Below are 16694 nucleotides of genomic sequence, written 5' to 3' on the forward strand. Positions count from 1 at the left end.
AGCCGATTTTGGTTTTAATCTATGGATTTTTTTCTATGCCTGATCCTGAGATACTTTTCAAGAAATAGTTAAAAATTTACAGTATTCTATAATTCTACAGGACTATGACAACTTTACCTTTCCAGGAAAAAAGCTGCTGTTCTTGAACTGACGCAGGAAGTAGGCGATGAAGAAAGCTCCTGACATCAGCACCAGTGACAGCAGAGCTGTGTTTGGCTGGGGCTCAGTTGGGATATTAACAGTGGATTCATTGTAATGGCCCTTGAGAGGATGTGCTAAGAAAATCTGTGAAGAAAATGGAATAACCCATGCAACATATACTATTAAAGGGGTTGTCTGGTATGGAAAACTCACTTTTGAATAATGTTTTAGGAAGACAATTTTCTATTTAAGGCCCTCAGCTATCCATACTGTCAGCTTGGTGACAAGTTCTATCGCTCACTACTAGAGATGAGCGAATTTTATATTTTGAAATTCGTTTGCGTTATGGATTCCGTTACCACGGACCATAACGCAATTCTAAGAGGAATGCATAACGGAATGCCTTTAGAGGCATTCCGTTATTCATTCTGTCATAATAGAAGTCTATGGGCTGCATAACGGATCCGTCCCATTTCCGTTATGCAGGGAGTAATCTCCTGCATAACAGAAACGGTACAGATCCGTTATGCAGCCCATAGACTTCTTTATGACGGAATGAATAATGGAATGCCTCTAAAGGCATTCCGTTATGCATTTCGCCATAGAATTGCGTTATGGTCCGTGGTAACGGAATCCATAACGCAATTCTGCTTTTACCAGTAAACTAATCGCAAACGAATTTCATAAGCGGAAATTCGCTCATCTCTACTCACTACCTCTCCCGGCCTTGGGTGCATATGCAGTGTACAGATGAACCTGGAGCTTGTACGTCTGGCTGCACTGCGCATGCCCAGGGAGTAGGAATCAACAGGTCATGCATGAGATTTCAGGAACACTTCTGCTGACTTCAGACCATGTTTGGAAAGATTGTCTGCATTGTAGAATGAGAAGCGGAAACGTTTTCTGCTGCAGCAAACTGTCTCTCAGTCAAGACTTATGATTCTTAAGATGATGAATTGGATTGGGAGACCAGTTTAACAATCTAGCTAGGATTTGGTGGTCAAACAATAATCATGTTTATGGTAGCACCTGCTTATGGAATGGAAATTAGTTAAACAGGTCTGAAAATGTATAGAACCTACTTTAGGTCTGCTTGGCTTTCCATCATGTTTCATGCTCACCTTAGCTAAATTGGAAAATGTCTCATAGATAAAGATGAGTGAGATAAGAAAAGAGAAGATCTCCTGTGTGAATCGTGATATGAAGCGGACCAGAAAACTGCCCTCACAGGCCACCACAATGATGACAATGAGAATCAACCAGAATCCAATCCACACACGTGCCACAATGTATTCAATCTCTTGGGAATCACAGAACTGAAAGACAAGATAGTATTGCTTACTTTTCGAAGGACCTTGGTAGGTGCCATTATTCTGGCACAGCATAAGTTATGTGTTTTCCAAATATGTACTCATGGACCCACAACTTACTTTAAAGAAAGCTTCTTCAAACACCAGGAGAGGTCCAGAAAATCCAAGAATTAGCAAAGGCTGAGCACCCAGCAGACAGAATATAATGCCTTGGATGGCTGTGGAGACCATCAGTTCGGGAACCCCCATCCACAACTGGGTCTTCTGAGCTAAGGTAAAAGGAAAGTGCATGTTACAATTTGGTTGCTGTCCAAAATACCATCAACTGTGTACACCCAAGCCTATACTAATGATAGACCTAACATGGAAGCTGCAAACCACTTGATGCTAAAGGGGTTGTCTGCTTTGGACAACTTCTGTTTGTAGTGGGTGGGGGGTGGAGCTGAACCATCTGGTCTGTGAGTGTGGAATTTTATCTGGTCAGTGATTCACACTAGGGAGGATGATCGTGAGATTCTGTTGGGCATTAAACCAATGCCCTGTTCGCCTTGACCTTAAGCATCGCTTGAGACTGTCATGTCTTAGAAAGCCCTTAGGCCCCTTAGCCGGAGATGTTCTTGGAGTATTGCAAGCAGTTCATGATCGCTTCCTGGAGGGTGCATGTACTGTGGGCTGAGGAAGGCCCTGGAAATACTGCTGTTGTGACCAAAGACTGAGAGCGTGCCAACCCAAGGATTCCAGTGCAGCCGTACTGGGGGGCGACAGCCTTTAGGGGAGGCTGCCGTGATGGGTTTTGGGGAACGAGGGGACGTGGGGTAATGGAGTGTGGACGGGCGAGGTGAGGTAGGGGTTAAAAATGGTGGGAAGTAGCGGCCGAGGTGGAGGGGCGGAGCTAAGGGTTTATAGGGGTGGCGCCAAGGGCTATCCGGCGCCATCTTGATTTTGGAAGCAAGCTGTGAGCAAGTGCCTGCGGTGCTCGAGATGGAGGCCATGCTGGAAAGGCTGAGGGCGGTAGCGGAGGAGCGGGGCCCGGAGTGGCTGGAGGCGCAGGTATCTAGCCTGCTGAGTGGGGAGGCGGCGGGCACAGCCAGCGCGCCGCCGGAGGGCAGACGGCCGCGGCGGGTACGGCCGCCGCCGCGCCTTAGCCCGAGCGAGACCCCACGGACTCGGCGCCGAATTGGGAGCCCCCCCGGGGACCCTCCACGCCGGGGAGGAGGTAGGAGACCCTCAGCATCATCCTCTCGGCGCGGGAGGAATCCCGCAGTACGGCGGAGTCCTGTGCAGGGCAGGGGTTCCCTCCCCCTGCCCTCTCCTGCTAGCAACGGGGGATCCGGACCAGGGCCTGCGGGGTCCCCCCCCTCCAGGGGGGTGGGGAGGCCCGTGCGACGTGGGAGCGGCGCCAGTGGCAGAAGCGAGGCTGGGCATGGGATGTCCGGCCACAGTAGGCCCAGGCCTTTGGACTTGGAGGGTGATGTCGCGGGCCCTATGGAGAGCGGTCGTGCGGAGGAGCTGTTTGCCTCAGATTATCCATCTTCCGGCGCACCCAGCAGCTTGGAGGCTGGGGTGCGGGGTTCCTGTTCCAGGGAGGTGCCATGTGACGACGTCTCTGCGCAGAGGATAGTTCATCAGGATTCCGGACCCACGGCTGCGGGGTTCACAGCACCCGGGCAGCCAGGTAGGACCATGGGGAATGTTTTGCAGAATGTGGTAGGGGTTCAAGGTGTGGGTGTTGGGGGAGGTCAGGGAGAATTAATTGGAGGCATTAGCCAGCTGTTAGGGAGTTTGGCGGGATGGGTGGCCGCCTTGGGGAGGTCAGGGACGGCAGGTGTGTCTCCGTTGCCGGCGTGGGGGGGGGCAGGTGGCTTCTCAGGGGCCAGGCGGGGTTGGCGGGGGGATTCCGGTGGCGGCGGGCCGGTTGAGTGAGGCAGTTTCGGTGCAGACGCAGGCCGGTGGGGAGGAGGAGAGGCGCAAGGTGGATGATGCGGCGCAGGGGGAAGTTTATGTTTGTTTGAGGGTCCCTTGGGGGCGCATTTGAAGCAGGAGGTGAAGGAAAAGGTTTGAAAGGGGGAGTATATAGAGATTTTCTCTGTGTTGCCGCTGGAACGATTTAATTTAGATAGGACGCGTCGGGAGGAGGGGAAGAAGGAGGAGGAGGAGAAGCGGCGGTATCGCTTGATCCCGCGCACGTTCTCAAATTGGTTGCAGGCTTTTGCGATACTGGCCAGCGTGATTGGGGAAAGGGTGCCGGAGTGTTGCTCGGCGTTATTTTGCTACATGGATGCGATCGGGGAAGCGTACCGGGTGTATGGGGGTGTGGGTTGGCTCCGGTACGATGAGCAATTTCGGCAGAGAAAAGCGGTCCGCCCATCTATGAGGTGGGACCATAAGGATATTGGGTTATGGATGCGGGTGACGGCGCCGGGGCGGCAGGGGCAGTCCTTTCGGTGGGAGGGGGGTCCCGGGGCGGGAGCATCAGGTGCGGCAACAGCAATGGCAAAGGGGCTGTGTTTCCTCTTCAATGAGGGAACCTGTAAATTCGGTGCCAAGTGCAAATTTAAGCACGAGTGTACCAACTGTGGGGGGGGGCATGGAGCGGCACGGTGTTTCAAGGGGGGACGACAGCAGGGGGGGAATGGTGGAAAAGGGCAGGACGCCGGTGCGGGTGGCAGAGATGTTGCCGTTTCTAGATAGGTACCCGGATAGGGCTGCAGCGCAGTTGTTGTGGGAAGGTTTTAGTTGGGGTTTTAGGATCCCGTCGGATCCGGGGCCGGCTCCGTTCGTGGGGCGAAATTTGCGCTCGGCGGGGGATCATCCGGGGGTGGTGGCGGAAAAATTGGCAAAGGAGGTGGGATTGGGGAGGATGGATGGCCCATTTTTGGTGCCGCCTTTGCCTAATTTTAGGGTTTCACCTTTGGGGGTGGTTCCGAAGAAAGAACCGAACAAGTTTCGGTTGATTCATCACCTGTCATACCCAAAGGGGGCGTCGGTCAATGAGGGCATTGATCCCGAATTATGTTCGGTGGTCTACACCTCGTTTGATGCGGCTGTGGAGTGGGTTCGGAGGTTGGGGCCGGGGACCTTGCTGGCAAAAACGGATATCGAAGCGGCGTTTCGGCTGCTTCCGGTGCATCCAGATAGCCTGCATTTGTTGGGGTGTTTTTGGGAGGGGGGTTTTTATGTAGACAGGTGTTTGCCGATGGGTTGCTCCCTGTCCTGCGCGTACTTTGAGACGTTCAGTTGTTTCTTGGAGTGGGTGGTGAAGGAGGTGGCAGGGAGCGTGTCGGTCATCCATTATTTGGATGATTTTTTGTGTTTGGGTCCGGCGGATTCTCGGGTTTGTGCGGTGTTGCTTGCTACGTTGCAGTCAGTGTTTGCGTCTTTTGGGGTCCCTTTGGCGGAGGGTAAGACGGTGGGGCCCACTACGGAGCTTAGTTTTTTGGGGATCGTGTTAGATACGGTGGCTATGGAGTGTAGGCTGCCGGAGGACAAGCTGGTGGATTTACGGGCGGTGGTGGCCGGGGCAAGTCGGTTGGTGAAGATTCGTTTGCGTGATTTGCAGTCATTGCTAGGTAAATTGAACTTTGCATGTCGGATTATGCCCATGGGGCGGATATTTTGTAGGCGGTTGGCGGCTGCGACCGCGGGGGTGACTGCTCCGCATCACTTTATTCGTTTGGGGAAGGAGTTGAGGGGGGATCTGGTGGTGTGGGCCCGGTTTTTGGAGGAGTTCAATGGGAGGGCGTTGGTTTTGGGGGATGCAGTGGATAGTGTGGATTTTGACCTTTTTTCAGATGCGGCGGGGGGGGTTGGTTTTGGGGTCTATTGTAACGGGCAGTGGTGTGCGGATCGCTGGCCTTCATTGTGGGTGGAGAGGGGTTGGGTCAAGAACGTTGCGTTGTTGGAATTGTTTCCCATTGTGTTGGCATTGGAGTTGTGGGGGGACATGTTTAGGAATAAAAAGGTGCGTTTTCATTGTGACAACTTGGGAGTGGTGCAGGCAATTAATCAGTTGTCGGCGTCATCTCCGCAGGTGGTGAGGTTGTTGCAGCATATGGTTTTGAGTTGTTTGTCATTGAATGTTTGGGCAGTGGCAGTACATGTGCCCGGTGTGTCTAATGGTATTGCGGATGCTCTTTCTCGTTCGCAGTGGGATCGTTTTCGGCAGTTGGCGCCGGACGCGGATGTCGTCGGGATGGAGTGCCCGGGGTTGTTGTGGGAGATATTGGAGGTACAGTGAGCAGGCTGTTTAGGGCGTCCCTGTCGGCTGGTACGTGGGTGGCGTACGAGGCGGCATGGGTTGCTTGGAGGGAGTGGTGTGGGATATTGGGTATGGAGGTAGATGCTGGGGAGGTTCCTTTAGTGTTGTTCTTGGGATGGAAGAAGGAGGAGGGTTGGTCGGTGGTGAGGATTAATAAGTGCATGGCGGGGCTGGCGTTTGGGTTTCGGGTGCGGGGGTTGGTGGATTGCACCAAAGCTTTTGTGGTGCGTCAGGTGTTAAAGGGTTGGCGGCGGGGGTGGAGGTCGGAGGATCGGCGTCGGCCGGTGTCCTTTGATTTGTTGCTAAAGCTGGGGGTACAGGTGGAGCTGGTTTGCAGCTCAGGGAGTGAGGTTCGTTTGTTTAAGGCTGCTTATTCGCTGGCGTTTTTTGGGGCATTTCGGTTGGGGGAGCTGGTGAGTGGGAGTGTTCGCTGTGCGGGGGGTTTGCGGGACGAGGATGTGGATGTGTTCCCAGATCGAGTGGTGATTCGGCTGAGGGCGTCGAAGACGGATCAGGAAGGGCGGGGGCGTTGTGTCTGTTTGTTTGCGGTTCCAGGCTGTGCTATGTGCCCGGTGGTTTGTTTGAGGGAGTATGGTGCGGGGTTACGGGAGACGGGGGCCCCTTTGCTCAGGCATGAGAGTGGGGCCTTCTTGTCCCGGTTTCAGTTTGTGGCTGTGTTGAAGAGGTGTTTGCGGAACCTGGGGGTGGACCCAGGGTGTTACACGGGTCACTCTTTCAGGATTGGGGCAGCCACTGAGGCGGCGCGGAGGGGTGTGAGTGATGAGGTGATTCGGAGGATTGGGCGGTGGGAATCCGATAGGTTCCGGTCATACGTGAGGCTTGGGGTGGTTTGAGGGGTGGTGGTCAGGGCGTGGCTTTCTGATGTTGATTGTTTCTTTTGTATTTTAGGTCATTCGCCGGCGTTGGTGTGGATTATCGGCCATTCCTTTGTGTTCTGGGGGGCGATTCGGGCGGACGTGAGGCTTAACGGGCGGCAGTTGGGTATTGGCAGGGAGGTTGCGGCCGTCCGGTGGATGGGCTATAGAGGTATGTTGTGGGGTGGGGTGTTGAGGGAAGTGCATCGTTTTGTTCAGCTGGACCGTCCCCCGAATGTCTTGGTCGTGCACGCAGGTGGTAACGATTTGGGGGTAAAGCCGGTAAGAGAGTTGATAAGGGACATTAAATTTGATTTTCTGAGGTTGTGGGCCTTGTTCCCGGGGCTCGTGGTGGTGTGGTCGGATATTGTCCCAAGGAAGTGTTGGCGGGAGGCGCGTTCGGTGGAACGGATCAATAGGGCTCGTATTAAGGTGAATAGGGCGGTAGGTAAGTTTGTGGCTCGGAATGGGTCGGTGGTGGTGAGGCATTTTGATCTGGAGTCGGGGGAAGGAGCGTATTGGAGAGCGGATGGTGTTCACCTTAATGCGGTGGGGGTGGATTTGTGGGCCCTGGGTTTGCAGGGTGGAATTGAGCGAGCATTGGTGGTGTGGAGGGGCGCGCAAGCTTGAGGTAGGCGGGTCAAGTTGCGCGTCTGTGGCGGTAGGAGGTCCTGGAAGCTGGGCTATGACTTGGTGTCTTGTGGATGGGAGGGCCTCAATTGGTGGGGCTGGACTCCCAGGTTTCGGTAATCGGGCGGTTAAAAGGGGATACAACACTCGGGGGTCTCCGAGCTGGTGTGGTGCGGCTGGAGGCAAGTTGTACTTACCCGGGTGTTTTTGGTGCACTTGTTTTAGAGTGTAACTAGGGCTTTCAGGATCTCCTTCGTCGGGTTCATGATGGACATGTGTTTATTGTTAATGTTATGTTATGCTAATAAAAGGCTGCTGTGGCCATTTAATTCCAGTACCTGCCTCAGTGTATTTATTGGGGTAAAAAAGGGGGGTGGGGCTGGTTGAGTGTTTGGGGTGGGAAAAGGGTATGTGGGACCCGAGTGGACTTCCCCAATAACCCTATCAAGTGGAGCCGTACTGGGGGGCGACAGCCTTTAGGGGAGGCTGCCGTGATGGGTTTTGGGGAACGAGGGGACGTGGGGTAATGGAGTGTGGACGGGCGAGGTGAGGTAGGGGTTAAAAATGGTGGGAAGTAGCGGCCGAGGTGGAGGGGCGGAGCTAAGGGTTTATAGGGGTGGCGCCAAGGGCTATCCGGCGCCATCTTGATTTTGGAAGCAAGCTCCCACCCAGCCTCCCTGGTTTTTGGGTTTCAATATTGCTTGGTGATGGGTGATTGAGTCTGTTTGTCACGGCAGGGGTGGCGGTAGGAGGTCCTGGAAGCTGGGCTATGACTTGGTGTCTTGTGGATGGGAGGGCCTCAATTGGTGGGGCTGGACTCCCAGGTTTCGGTAATCGGGCGGTTAAAAGGGGATACAACACTCGGGGGTCTCCGAGCTGGTGTGGTGCGGCTGGAGGCAAGTTGTACTTACCCGGGTGTTTTTGGTGCACTTGTTTTAGAGTGTAACTAGGGCTTTCAGGACCTCCTTCGTCGGGTTCATGATGGACATGTGTTTATTGTTAATGTTATGTTATGCTAATAAAAGGCTGCTGTGGCCATTTAATTCCAGTACCTGCCTCAGTGTATTTATTGGGGTAAAAAAGGGGGGTGGGGCTGGTTGAGTGTTTGGGGTGGGAAAAGGGTATGTGGGACCCGAGTGGACTTCCCCAATAACCCTATCATGCCAATGTCAACTAAAATAAGTTGCTCCAGGACCCTATTGAGACTGCAGTCAATACTCTACAAGCTGGGATAGTATAAAAACAAACAAACAATTTTTTATGAAAGTCCCATCATTCCAGGGGTTCCTGGCCCTGCCATTTCTGCCGGACCAGAAGTGACTGCACAGAAACTGTGGTATCTGACATGGATTAGCTCCACTGGGTGGGCCTAAGCTGCCGGTGGATCAAACTGCAAAACCCTGGCAACTTCCAAACAATGCCCCCAATCTCCTAACATCAAAAGGCAGTTAGCCCCAGAAGAGGTAGTAATGAAAACATGAGCAGCACAAAGATTATTTTTACTTTCTCCCTCGTGTCCCTCAAAACCATGCCTGTGTACTCATCCATTTTTGAGGAATGCCACATAGTTCTCAATTATTAAAATTTTTACCACGGGCAAAAATGGCTGTCTGAGAGTGGAAACTAAATTGCACAGGGCCAGGCACAGTGTAAAATTAAATTAAAAAAAAACCTGTTAAAAATGTCCCAGGTCCAGTGTAGGTCTCCCATGTCTGCCGATTCCGGTGGACTGGAAGTGTGACATCTTGTCAATATACACTTCACCGCTGCGGGCCAATCAATGGACTCTGTGGTGGTCTGTGCAAAAACAGCACATGATTGCCGAAGGTCAGTGGTCATGTGCCGTTCCTGATGCATCACTGCTAGGACCATTGTCTAACCTGCAGTAGTGAGGTGAGTGTCGATGGGACAACACATTTGTGGTCCAGCTGGGACTGGAAGCAGCAGTGACAAGAGCCCAGTGCAGAACTTGGAACAAATTGAACAGATTTAGTTTTTTTTAAAAACTTTACAGTGTCTGCTCGTATGGAGTTTAATTTCTTCTCTTGGACTAACCCTTTAAATTATTTTTTTTGGGGTGTTTGTGAAATTCTGCCATACAAGAGACTCAACTGTAGAATTGGTGGACTGCAAATGTTGAAATGGCCTCTTTTACTGCCAGGCCCCAGCACAAGGCTGACAGTAAACACTCATATTGGTCATCCTCATACACGGGGGAAGAAGCAGAATGTAAAACGAGGTCAACATTATCTGAGGTCCATTCTGTGTGATAAAACTGCATGCATAAAATGCTGCATATGACATTTTTTTGCATTTATTTTACATTTTGCCCAGTTTGGCAAAAACAAAATGTAAATATTATAGCATATGCCAACAAAATAAAGCCAGATCTGTTCCTTAAAAACAATCCAAAATTCAAAGACACATCCACTGCATTGAAACTGTGTACAATTGCCTGGTAATCTACTGTACAAAATGTACTATGTAATGATAACTACGGTAGTTTATAGCTGTGGTAGATACTCACCCATCAGACCACCAAATGTGATAGCAGGAGAGAGGGCTGCAAAGTAGATGAAGATGACAGCGGCCAGGCATTGTGGGTTAAGAGCATCTCGAATGTCACTGAGATACTTTGGGTAACGTCTTTTGATGTCACGCACAAGGCCCCCAAATGGCTTGCGGGTTCTTTGCAAAGGATCTTCAGGTGGTTCTGATTTAGTTTTTTTATCTATGGAATACATGAAATTATAGATAAATAATAGGTAGCTTAAACCTCCTCTAGTGGAAAGGCACAATGTATTCCCTGGTTAAAGGGACAGAACCCCAAAATTAATTAGAAAAAGTTTCCTACAACATGTGGTCCTCACCTCTGTGTCCTCCAGGCACCACCTTGACTTCTTGATACCTCCTCCTCAGCAGATTTTGTTGTACTGGTAGCAGCTCCTTAAGTAACTGCTCACTGGTAGAATCATTGGGAGGCAGGACTATACAACAGTCCAAGAACTCATCCAGAGATTGCAAGATGTCTTGGCGCCCACCAGCCAAGTACATATCAGTTCGGAATACCTAATGAACAATATTTAGGAAACCAAGATCAGCAATGGAGAAGAAATCATACAAACCGGATTCCAAAAAAGTTGGGACACTATACAAATCGTGAATAAAAACTGAATGCAATGATGTGGAGGTGCCAACTTCTAATATTTTATTCAGAATAGAACATAAATCACGGAACAAAAGTTTAAACTGAGAAAATGTACAATTTTAAGGGAAAAATATGTTGAATCAGAATTTCATGGTGTCAACAAATCCCAAAAAAGTTGGGACAAGGCCATTTTCACCACTGTGTGGCATCTCCCCTTCTTCTTACAACACTCAACCGACGTCTGGGGACCGAGGAGACCAGTTTCTCAAGTTCAGAAATAGGAATGCTCTCCCATTCTTGTCTAATACAGGCCTCTAACTGTTCAATCGTCTTGGGCCTTCTTTGTTGCACCTTCCTCTTTATGATGCGCGAAATGTTCTCTATAGGTGAAAGATCTGGACTGCAGACTGGGCATCTCAGTACCCGGATCCTTCTCCTACGCAGCCATGATGTTGTGATTGATGCAGAATGTGGTCTGGCATTATCTTGTTGAAAAATGCAGGGTCTTCCCTGAAAGAGATGACGTCTGGATGGGAGCATATGTTGTTCTAGAACCTGAATATATTTTTCTGCATTGATGGTGCATTTCCAGACATGCAAGCTGCCCATGCCACACGCACTCATGCAACCCCATACCATCAGAGATGCAGGCTTCTGAACTGAGCGTTGATAACATTTAGGGTTGTCCTTGTTCTCTTTGGTCCGGATGACATGGCGTCCCAGATTTCCAAAAAGAACTTTGAATCGTGACTCGTCTGACCACAGAACAGTCTTCCATTTTGCCACAATCCATTTTAAATGATCCCTGGCCCAGTGAAAACGCCTGAGCTTGTGGATCTTGCTTAGAAATGGCTTCTTCTTTGCACTGTAGAGTTTCAGCTGGCAACGGCGGATGGCACGGTGGATTGTGTTCACTGACAATGGTTTCTGGAAGTATTCCTGAGCCCATTCTGTGATTTCCTTTACAGTAGCATTCCTGTTTGTGGCGCAGTGTCGTTTAAGGGCCCGGAGATCACGGGCATCCAGTATGGTTTTACGGCCTTGATCCTTACGCACAGAGATTGTTCCAGATTCTCTGAATCTTCGGATGATGTTATGCACAGTTGATGATGATAGATGCAAAGTCTTTGCAATTTTTCGCTGGGTAACACCTTTCTGATATTGCTCCACTATCTTTCTGCGCAACATTGTGGGAATTGGTGATCCTCTACCCATCTTGGCTTCTGAGAGACACTGCCACTCTGAGAAGCTCTTTTTATACCCAATCATGTTGCCAATTGACCTAATTAGTGTTAATTGGTCTTCCAGCTCTTCGTTATGCTCAAATGTACTTTTTCCAGCGTCTTATTGCTACTTGTCCCAACTTTTTGGGGATTTGTTGACACCGTGAAAATTGGAATCAACGTATTTTTCCTTTAAAATGATACATTTACTCGGATTAAACGTTTGATCTGTCATCTACATTCTATTACAAATAAAATATTGACATTTGCCATCTCTACATCATTGCATTCAGTTTTTATTCACAATTTGTTTAGTGTCCCAACTTTTTTGGAATCCGGTTTGTAGATTGCAATGAGGACAATATTGTTTTTTTAAGTTCTTAAACCAATTGAAAGAGACAACCTCAAGACATGCATTAGATGTAAATTATTACTTACTCTTTCAGCCATCATGCTGGACACTGCCCTTCCAATTTCATGGTAGCTCTTGTAGCTATCTCTAGGTCCAAGGATAATGAAGAGGAACCTGATGGGCAGTGAAACCTCAAGGACTGACTCAAGAAGAACGGCTTCTTTCAGACGTACAAAACAGAGTGTGGGGTTCTCCAAGAAATCAGCACTACCTAGGGAGTTGGGACATGGCGAGAGGGAAGATGGGGTGACAAACATGCCATGTTGGAATGGTCCACAGAATAGAAATGATAGAATCAGTATGGATGATAGACACTTTGGAGAATGAATGGCAACATACACATGGAAGGTGATGAAAAAGAGAAATAAAACCAATGATTAATAACCATATAATATATGAAATCAGAACTACTTACATTTTTCAGAATTTATCTAACTATCTACTATCTGTCTAACTGCCTGTCTGTCTGTAGGTCTGTCTGTCTTATAATATTTGAGTTGTACAGGTAATAGAATTCACCTAGAAAGTTTTACTTACCCACCAGGACCACAGAGGCTTCTGCATTTTCTGGTACTCGCTCTGACAAATTTCCTTTGAGAGGTTCCTGTTGGGTTAGAGGATGCAAAGTAAAAAATATATATATATTCCACTCATTGTATAAACAAGTATTATTATTCATATAAACTCCTGGTAGATTCATTAGAAGACAATGCAGAGAATTTCAATTAGATCAAATACTGTAGCAGATACACAAGGTCCTGGCACATACAGAGGCAGATAATGTTATGTAAGTGGATCATGGGGTTGGGTTCAGCAGCAAACATAGGGAAAGGATGGCACCATTAAAGTGCCAGGTTTTGCCACTTAAAACAGAAGGGCATAGCCTTTGTTTCCCCTTTCTATGACCCTTGGACCAATTCTCCACCAAAAAGACCCCTCTGTCACATAAGAAGATACCGGTATTATAAATGGAAAGTAGAGCCTCTGTTACAAATTTTATATTGGAGCCCATGAGCTTCAAGCTACACCTCCGAACTATATGACCTTTTCTTACCTTCTCGGAAACAGCTTTCATCTCTATTTGATGTATAAGAGGCTGTCCACTTTCAGGATCTCCCTTAGATCCTTCTTTATCAGGATGGCTGTAAAAATAAAACCCTTGTTATCTCTACTTGTGCATTCCTAGGGACTTTATTTGTACAGTGAAGCTAAAGCCTGTATTAGACTGGCCAAGTGTCGGCCAGTTTATCGTTAATAAGCGTTCACAGGAAATCTCATTTAGCAATGCTCTGGCAGTGTAATACTGCCGCCGATTACCCGCTCGTTTATCAGGCAATCCAGATTTTTAAGCTTGCTTAAAAATTATTGTTTGCCAATGGCAGATCACGCTGTGTAATCATGATCTGCTGCCAGAAAACAATTGGACAGCATGGGGATGAGCAATAGCATAACAATCGCTCCTGCTCATGCTGTAGAGGAGATCACTGCATGTAATAGCAGTGGTCTCCTCCGCTAGTGAGCAGGCGATTGCCGGGAAGGAACGGTTCCCTCCCAACAATTGCCTGCCTGATCAGGCTGTCTAATACAGCCTTTAATATGTTGCCCCACCATAGGAACTGATAAGTATCTAATCAGTAGGGGTCTGATGGCAGGGATTCTCACTGATCACAAGCATAAAGTGCTGGAATTCAAAAAGTAATAGTGGTGTGGCAATCACACAGGTGCAAGTACAGCGTTCAGCTATTTCCGGCAGTCCTCTAGTGTTGAATGGAGTAGCAGTGTGCATGCATGACTGTTGTTGCATTTACTCGGACATAATTGGTGGTCCCTGCAGTCAGACCATCACTGATTAGATACTTATTCCGTATCCTTATGTTGGGAGTACCACTTAATTTCACAGAGGACGTTTCCATAGGTCATTTGGTTTGGGGGCTCTTTGAGTTGCCCTTGGCAGTCAGGACTCAGGTAGGCACAATTTCAAATAGTATATGACATTTCAGTTTTGAATTTCAGTTCAGTCAGACCTTCAGTTCAATATTTTTGAGATACATGGAGGAAGTATATGTTGGTTCAATGTTACCTGTGATGCAGCAAAAGAGCTCTCAGGACCTCTTCTCTGTTTTCAGGCCTAACATGTCCTTCATAAATCAACTGGTCAATAACTTGGCTAGAAATTCCAGGCAAAGTCTTTTCGGCAAGGTCAAGAATCACGGTTCCTGCAGATACAGAAACAGTTAGGAGAGAATACAATTTATTGTAATAGAAGGTTCTTCAATAGTGGAGAAGCCCTCACCATTTTTCAAGGTCTGACGTAGCTCCAGAAGGCTATTGAAGGTGAGGTAGGAGAGTTGAGGTTTCCCCCACTGTCTTAGATCATCCTGGAAGTCTTCTTCAGTCTTCAGCCAACGGGCTGCCTCCACCCAGTGCAGTTCATTGGTATGATCCATGACCAACTCCTGCAACTCCACGTAGGTCTGATGGTAAGGACAAGTCAAAAAGTAAAAAAAAATTATATATCTAGAAAGGACTATATTAGTCATTAAAGTAGGTAAGATGAGCCAACTAGAGGACACCTCTCATCATTGAGGTCACCAATTTGAAAATGGAGACTAGAAACCAGAGGATCACATTAATAGCATATACAAAAGTTGGGTGTTCAACCTACAAAATGACTCCACTAGATGTAGGTTTAAAATAAGCAATGAGAAAAGGATCGGCAATAGAAAACCTCATAATTAAGCGCTACAAAAATTAACGAGAAATTATGGAATCGCTAAATCTGAACGAGTGAGATTGAAGATGAAGAGAGTTATGAATTTTTGCAGCATGATATACGCTCATACTGTATTACACGGAACATATATTTAACTGCATCTACTACGTTCAGATGTTGTAGTACTAATCTGGTAAAGTAGGAATGCTGGTTTGATCATTTGGCACAGTTCAGGGGAGTGTTATCTGTAGTTTTCTATAGGGCATAAGATAAACCTAATGGATTATCTAAAAACATGCAAACGTAAATTTGTCTCTGCTACATCTGAATTAAAACAATTATACAATATTACAGTACATTATGGTTAACATAAAGAACTTCACAGGCAGATCTACATGATAAGGAGCAGTTCAGAGACTGTTTATTGTACATACAATAGACAGAGAGCTTTTACATCTGTATATAGACAATATATATATAACCTCTATAAACATCCCCATCAATTGTGTATGTATAAACATGACTTGTCTATATAAAGTCATTATGGCACACTCCGCACACACTTCAGCATTCCACTCCTCCTCCCACCACCTTGTTGCTGGCTGTCTTACCCATAAAACCTTCAGGATCAGGATAGAGAGATGGGGAAGAAGCTCTGTCCACTGCAAATTCTGGTATACATTGTTAGAAAACCTACTGTTTTAATGCAAGACTCAAAGAAGTGTCGGAAAAAAGGAGGAGGGGGTAAGTGTGCACAGATATTCTGGCTAAACCTGAAAATCAGTCTGTGCTGCAGTACAGTGTGTGATAATACGGGTACGTTTCAGATCAGGAGCAGAATAATTTACTACAACTTAGCAAAACAGTTGTCCACGTTTTACATTCCCTTATTATTTGATAGTTCTTCAAAAAATAAGATGATCACAGGGTATCTCAGTGCTGGGACCCCCAGCAATCAGCTGTAATCTTCAGGGGAACATGACAGCAAGTGTTTGAATTCCCTGCAGTGCCACCGCAGGATAAATTAAGCATTACATGGTACCTAAAATCCATGAATAGCCCATGTAATACAAAGATGAGTTGGGTCCTGCAGAGAGAAAGGGGAGCTGTTATCTGCTTGGGATAATTGTAAAGATCTGGGTGACATCTAAAGCAGCTGTAACTCGCTGTCATCTAGGTTTTTTTTTTTTTACTTTTCTTTTAACAGTTGTTAAAAAAACACAGCTTGGTGGAATTTTACAACTTGCTAGAAGAGGAGAACTCAAGGACATGCATTTACTGGATGACTTATATGCGCTCTCTATTAAAACATAGAATATTTTAATTACAGAAAATAAGGAACACAGCTTGAAACGGCAGTGCCCTTCTTTTCTGCAGGTTGTGTCTGGTATTACAGCTCAACCCCATAAATTCTTCACCCAGCTTTCCATGTACAGTACAGACCAAAAGTTTGGACACAACTTCTCATTCAAAGAGTTTTCTTTATTTTCATGACTATGAAAATTGTAGATTCACACTGAAGGCATCAAAACTATGAATTAACACATGTGGAATTATATACATAACAAACAAGTGTGAAACAACTGAAAATATGTCATATTCTAGGTTCTTCAAAGTAGCCACCTTTTGCTTTGATTACTGCTTTGCACTCTCTTGGCATTTTCTTGATGAGCTTCAAGAGGTAGTCCCCTGAAATGGTCTTCCAACAGTCTTGAAGGAGTTCCCAGAGATGCTTAGCACTTGTTGGCCCTTTTTGCCTTCACTCTGCGGTCCAGCTCACCCCAAACCATCTCGATTGGGTTCAGGTCCAGTGACTGTGGAGGCCAGGTGATCTGGCGCAGCACCCCATCACTCTCCTTCATGGTCAAATAGCCCTTACTTTCAAAGTTTTCCCAATTTTTCGGCTGACTGACTGACCTTCATTCAACTTAAAGTAATGATGGCCACTCGTTTTTCTTTACTTAGCTGCTTTTTTCTTGCCATA

General features: G+C 47.5%; 1 protein-coding gene across 3 annotated transcripts in view; it reads right to left on the reverse strand.

The window, feature by feature from the left end:
- Window positions 1-16694, reverse strand: part of SLC4A1 (solute carrier family 4 member 1 (Diego blood group)) — a 66496-nt gene that overhangs the window by 27246 nt on the left and 22556 nt on the right. For all 3 annotated transcript variants that reach the window (XM_040434975.1, XM_040434974.1, XM_040434973.1), the window contains 10 exons: window positions 14291-14471; window positions 14078-14213; window positions 13052-13139; window positions 12535-12601; window positions 12024-12208; window positions 10085-10283; window positions 9742-9945; window positions 1572-1720; window positions 1263-1457; window positions 118-285 (listed from right to left, as the gene is read on the reverse strand). In XM_040434975.1, coding sequence (XP_040290909.1) covers window positions 118-285; window positions 1263-1457; window positions 1572-1720; window positions 9742-9945; window positions 10085-10283; window positions 12024-12208; window positions 12535-12601; window positions 13052-13139; window positions 14078-14213; window positions 14291-14471 — 1572 coding nt within the window. The remainder of the gene's footprint in view (window positions 1-117; window positions 286-1262; window positions 1458-1571; window positions 1721-9741; window positions 9946-10084; window positions 10284-12023; window positions 12209-12534; window positions 12602-13051; window positions 13140-14077; window positions 14214-14290; window positions 14472-16694) is intronic.

The sequence above is a fragment of the Bufo bufo genome, chromosome 6, assembly GCF_905171765.1.
Source record: "Bufo bufo chromosome 6, aBufBuf1.1, whole genome shotgun sequence".
NCBI classification, from domain to species: domain Eukaryota; kingdom Metazoa; phylum Chordata; class Amphibia; order Anura; family Bufonidae; genus Bufo; species Bufo bufo.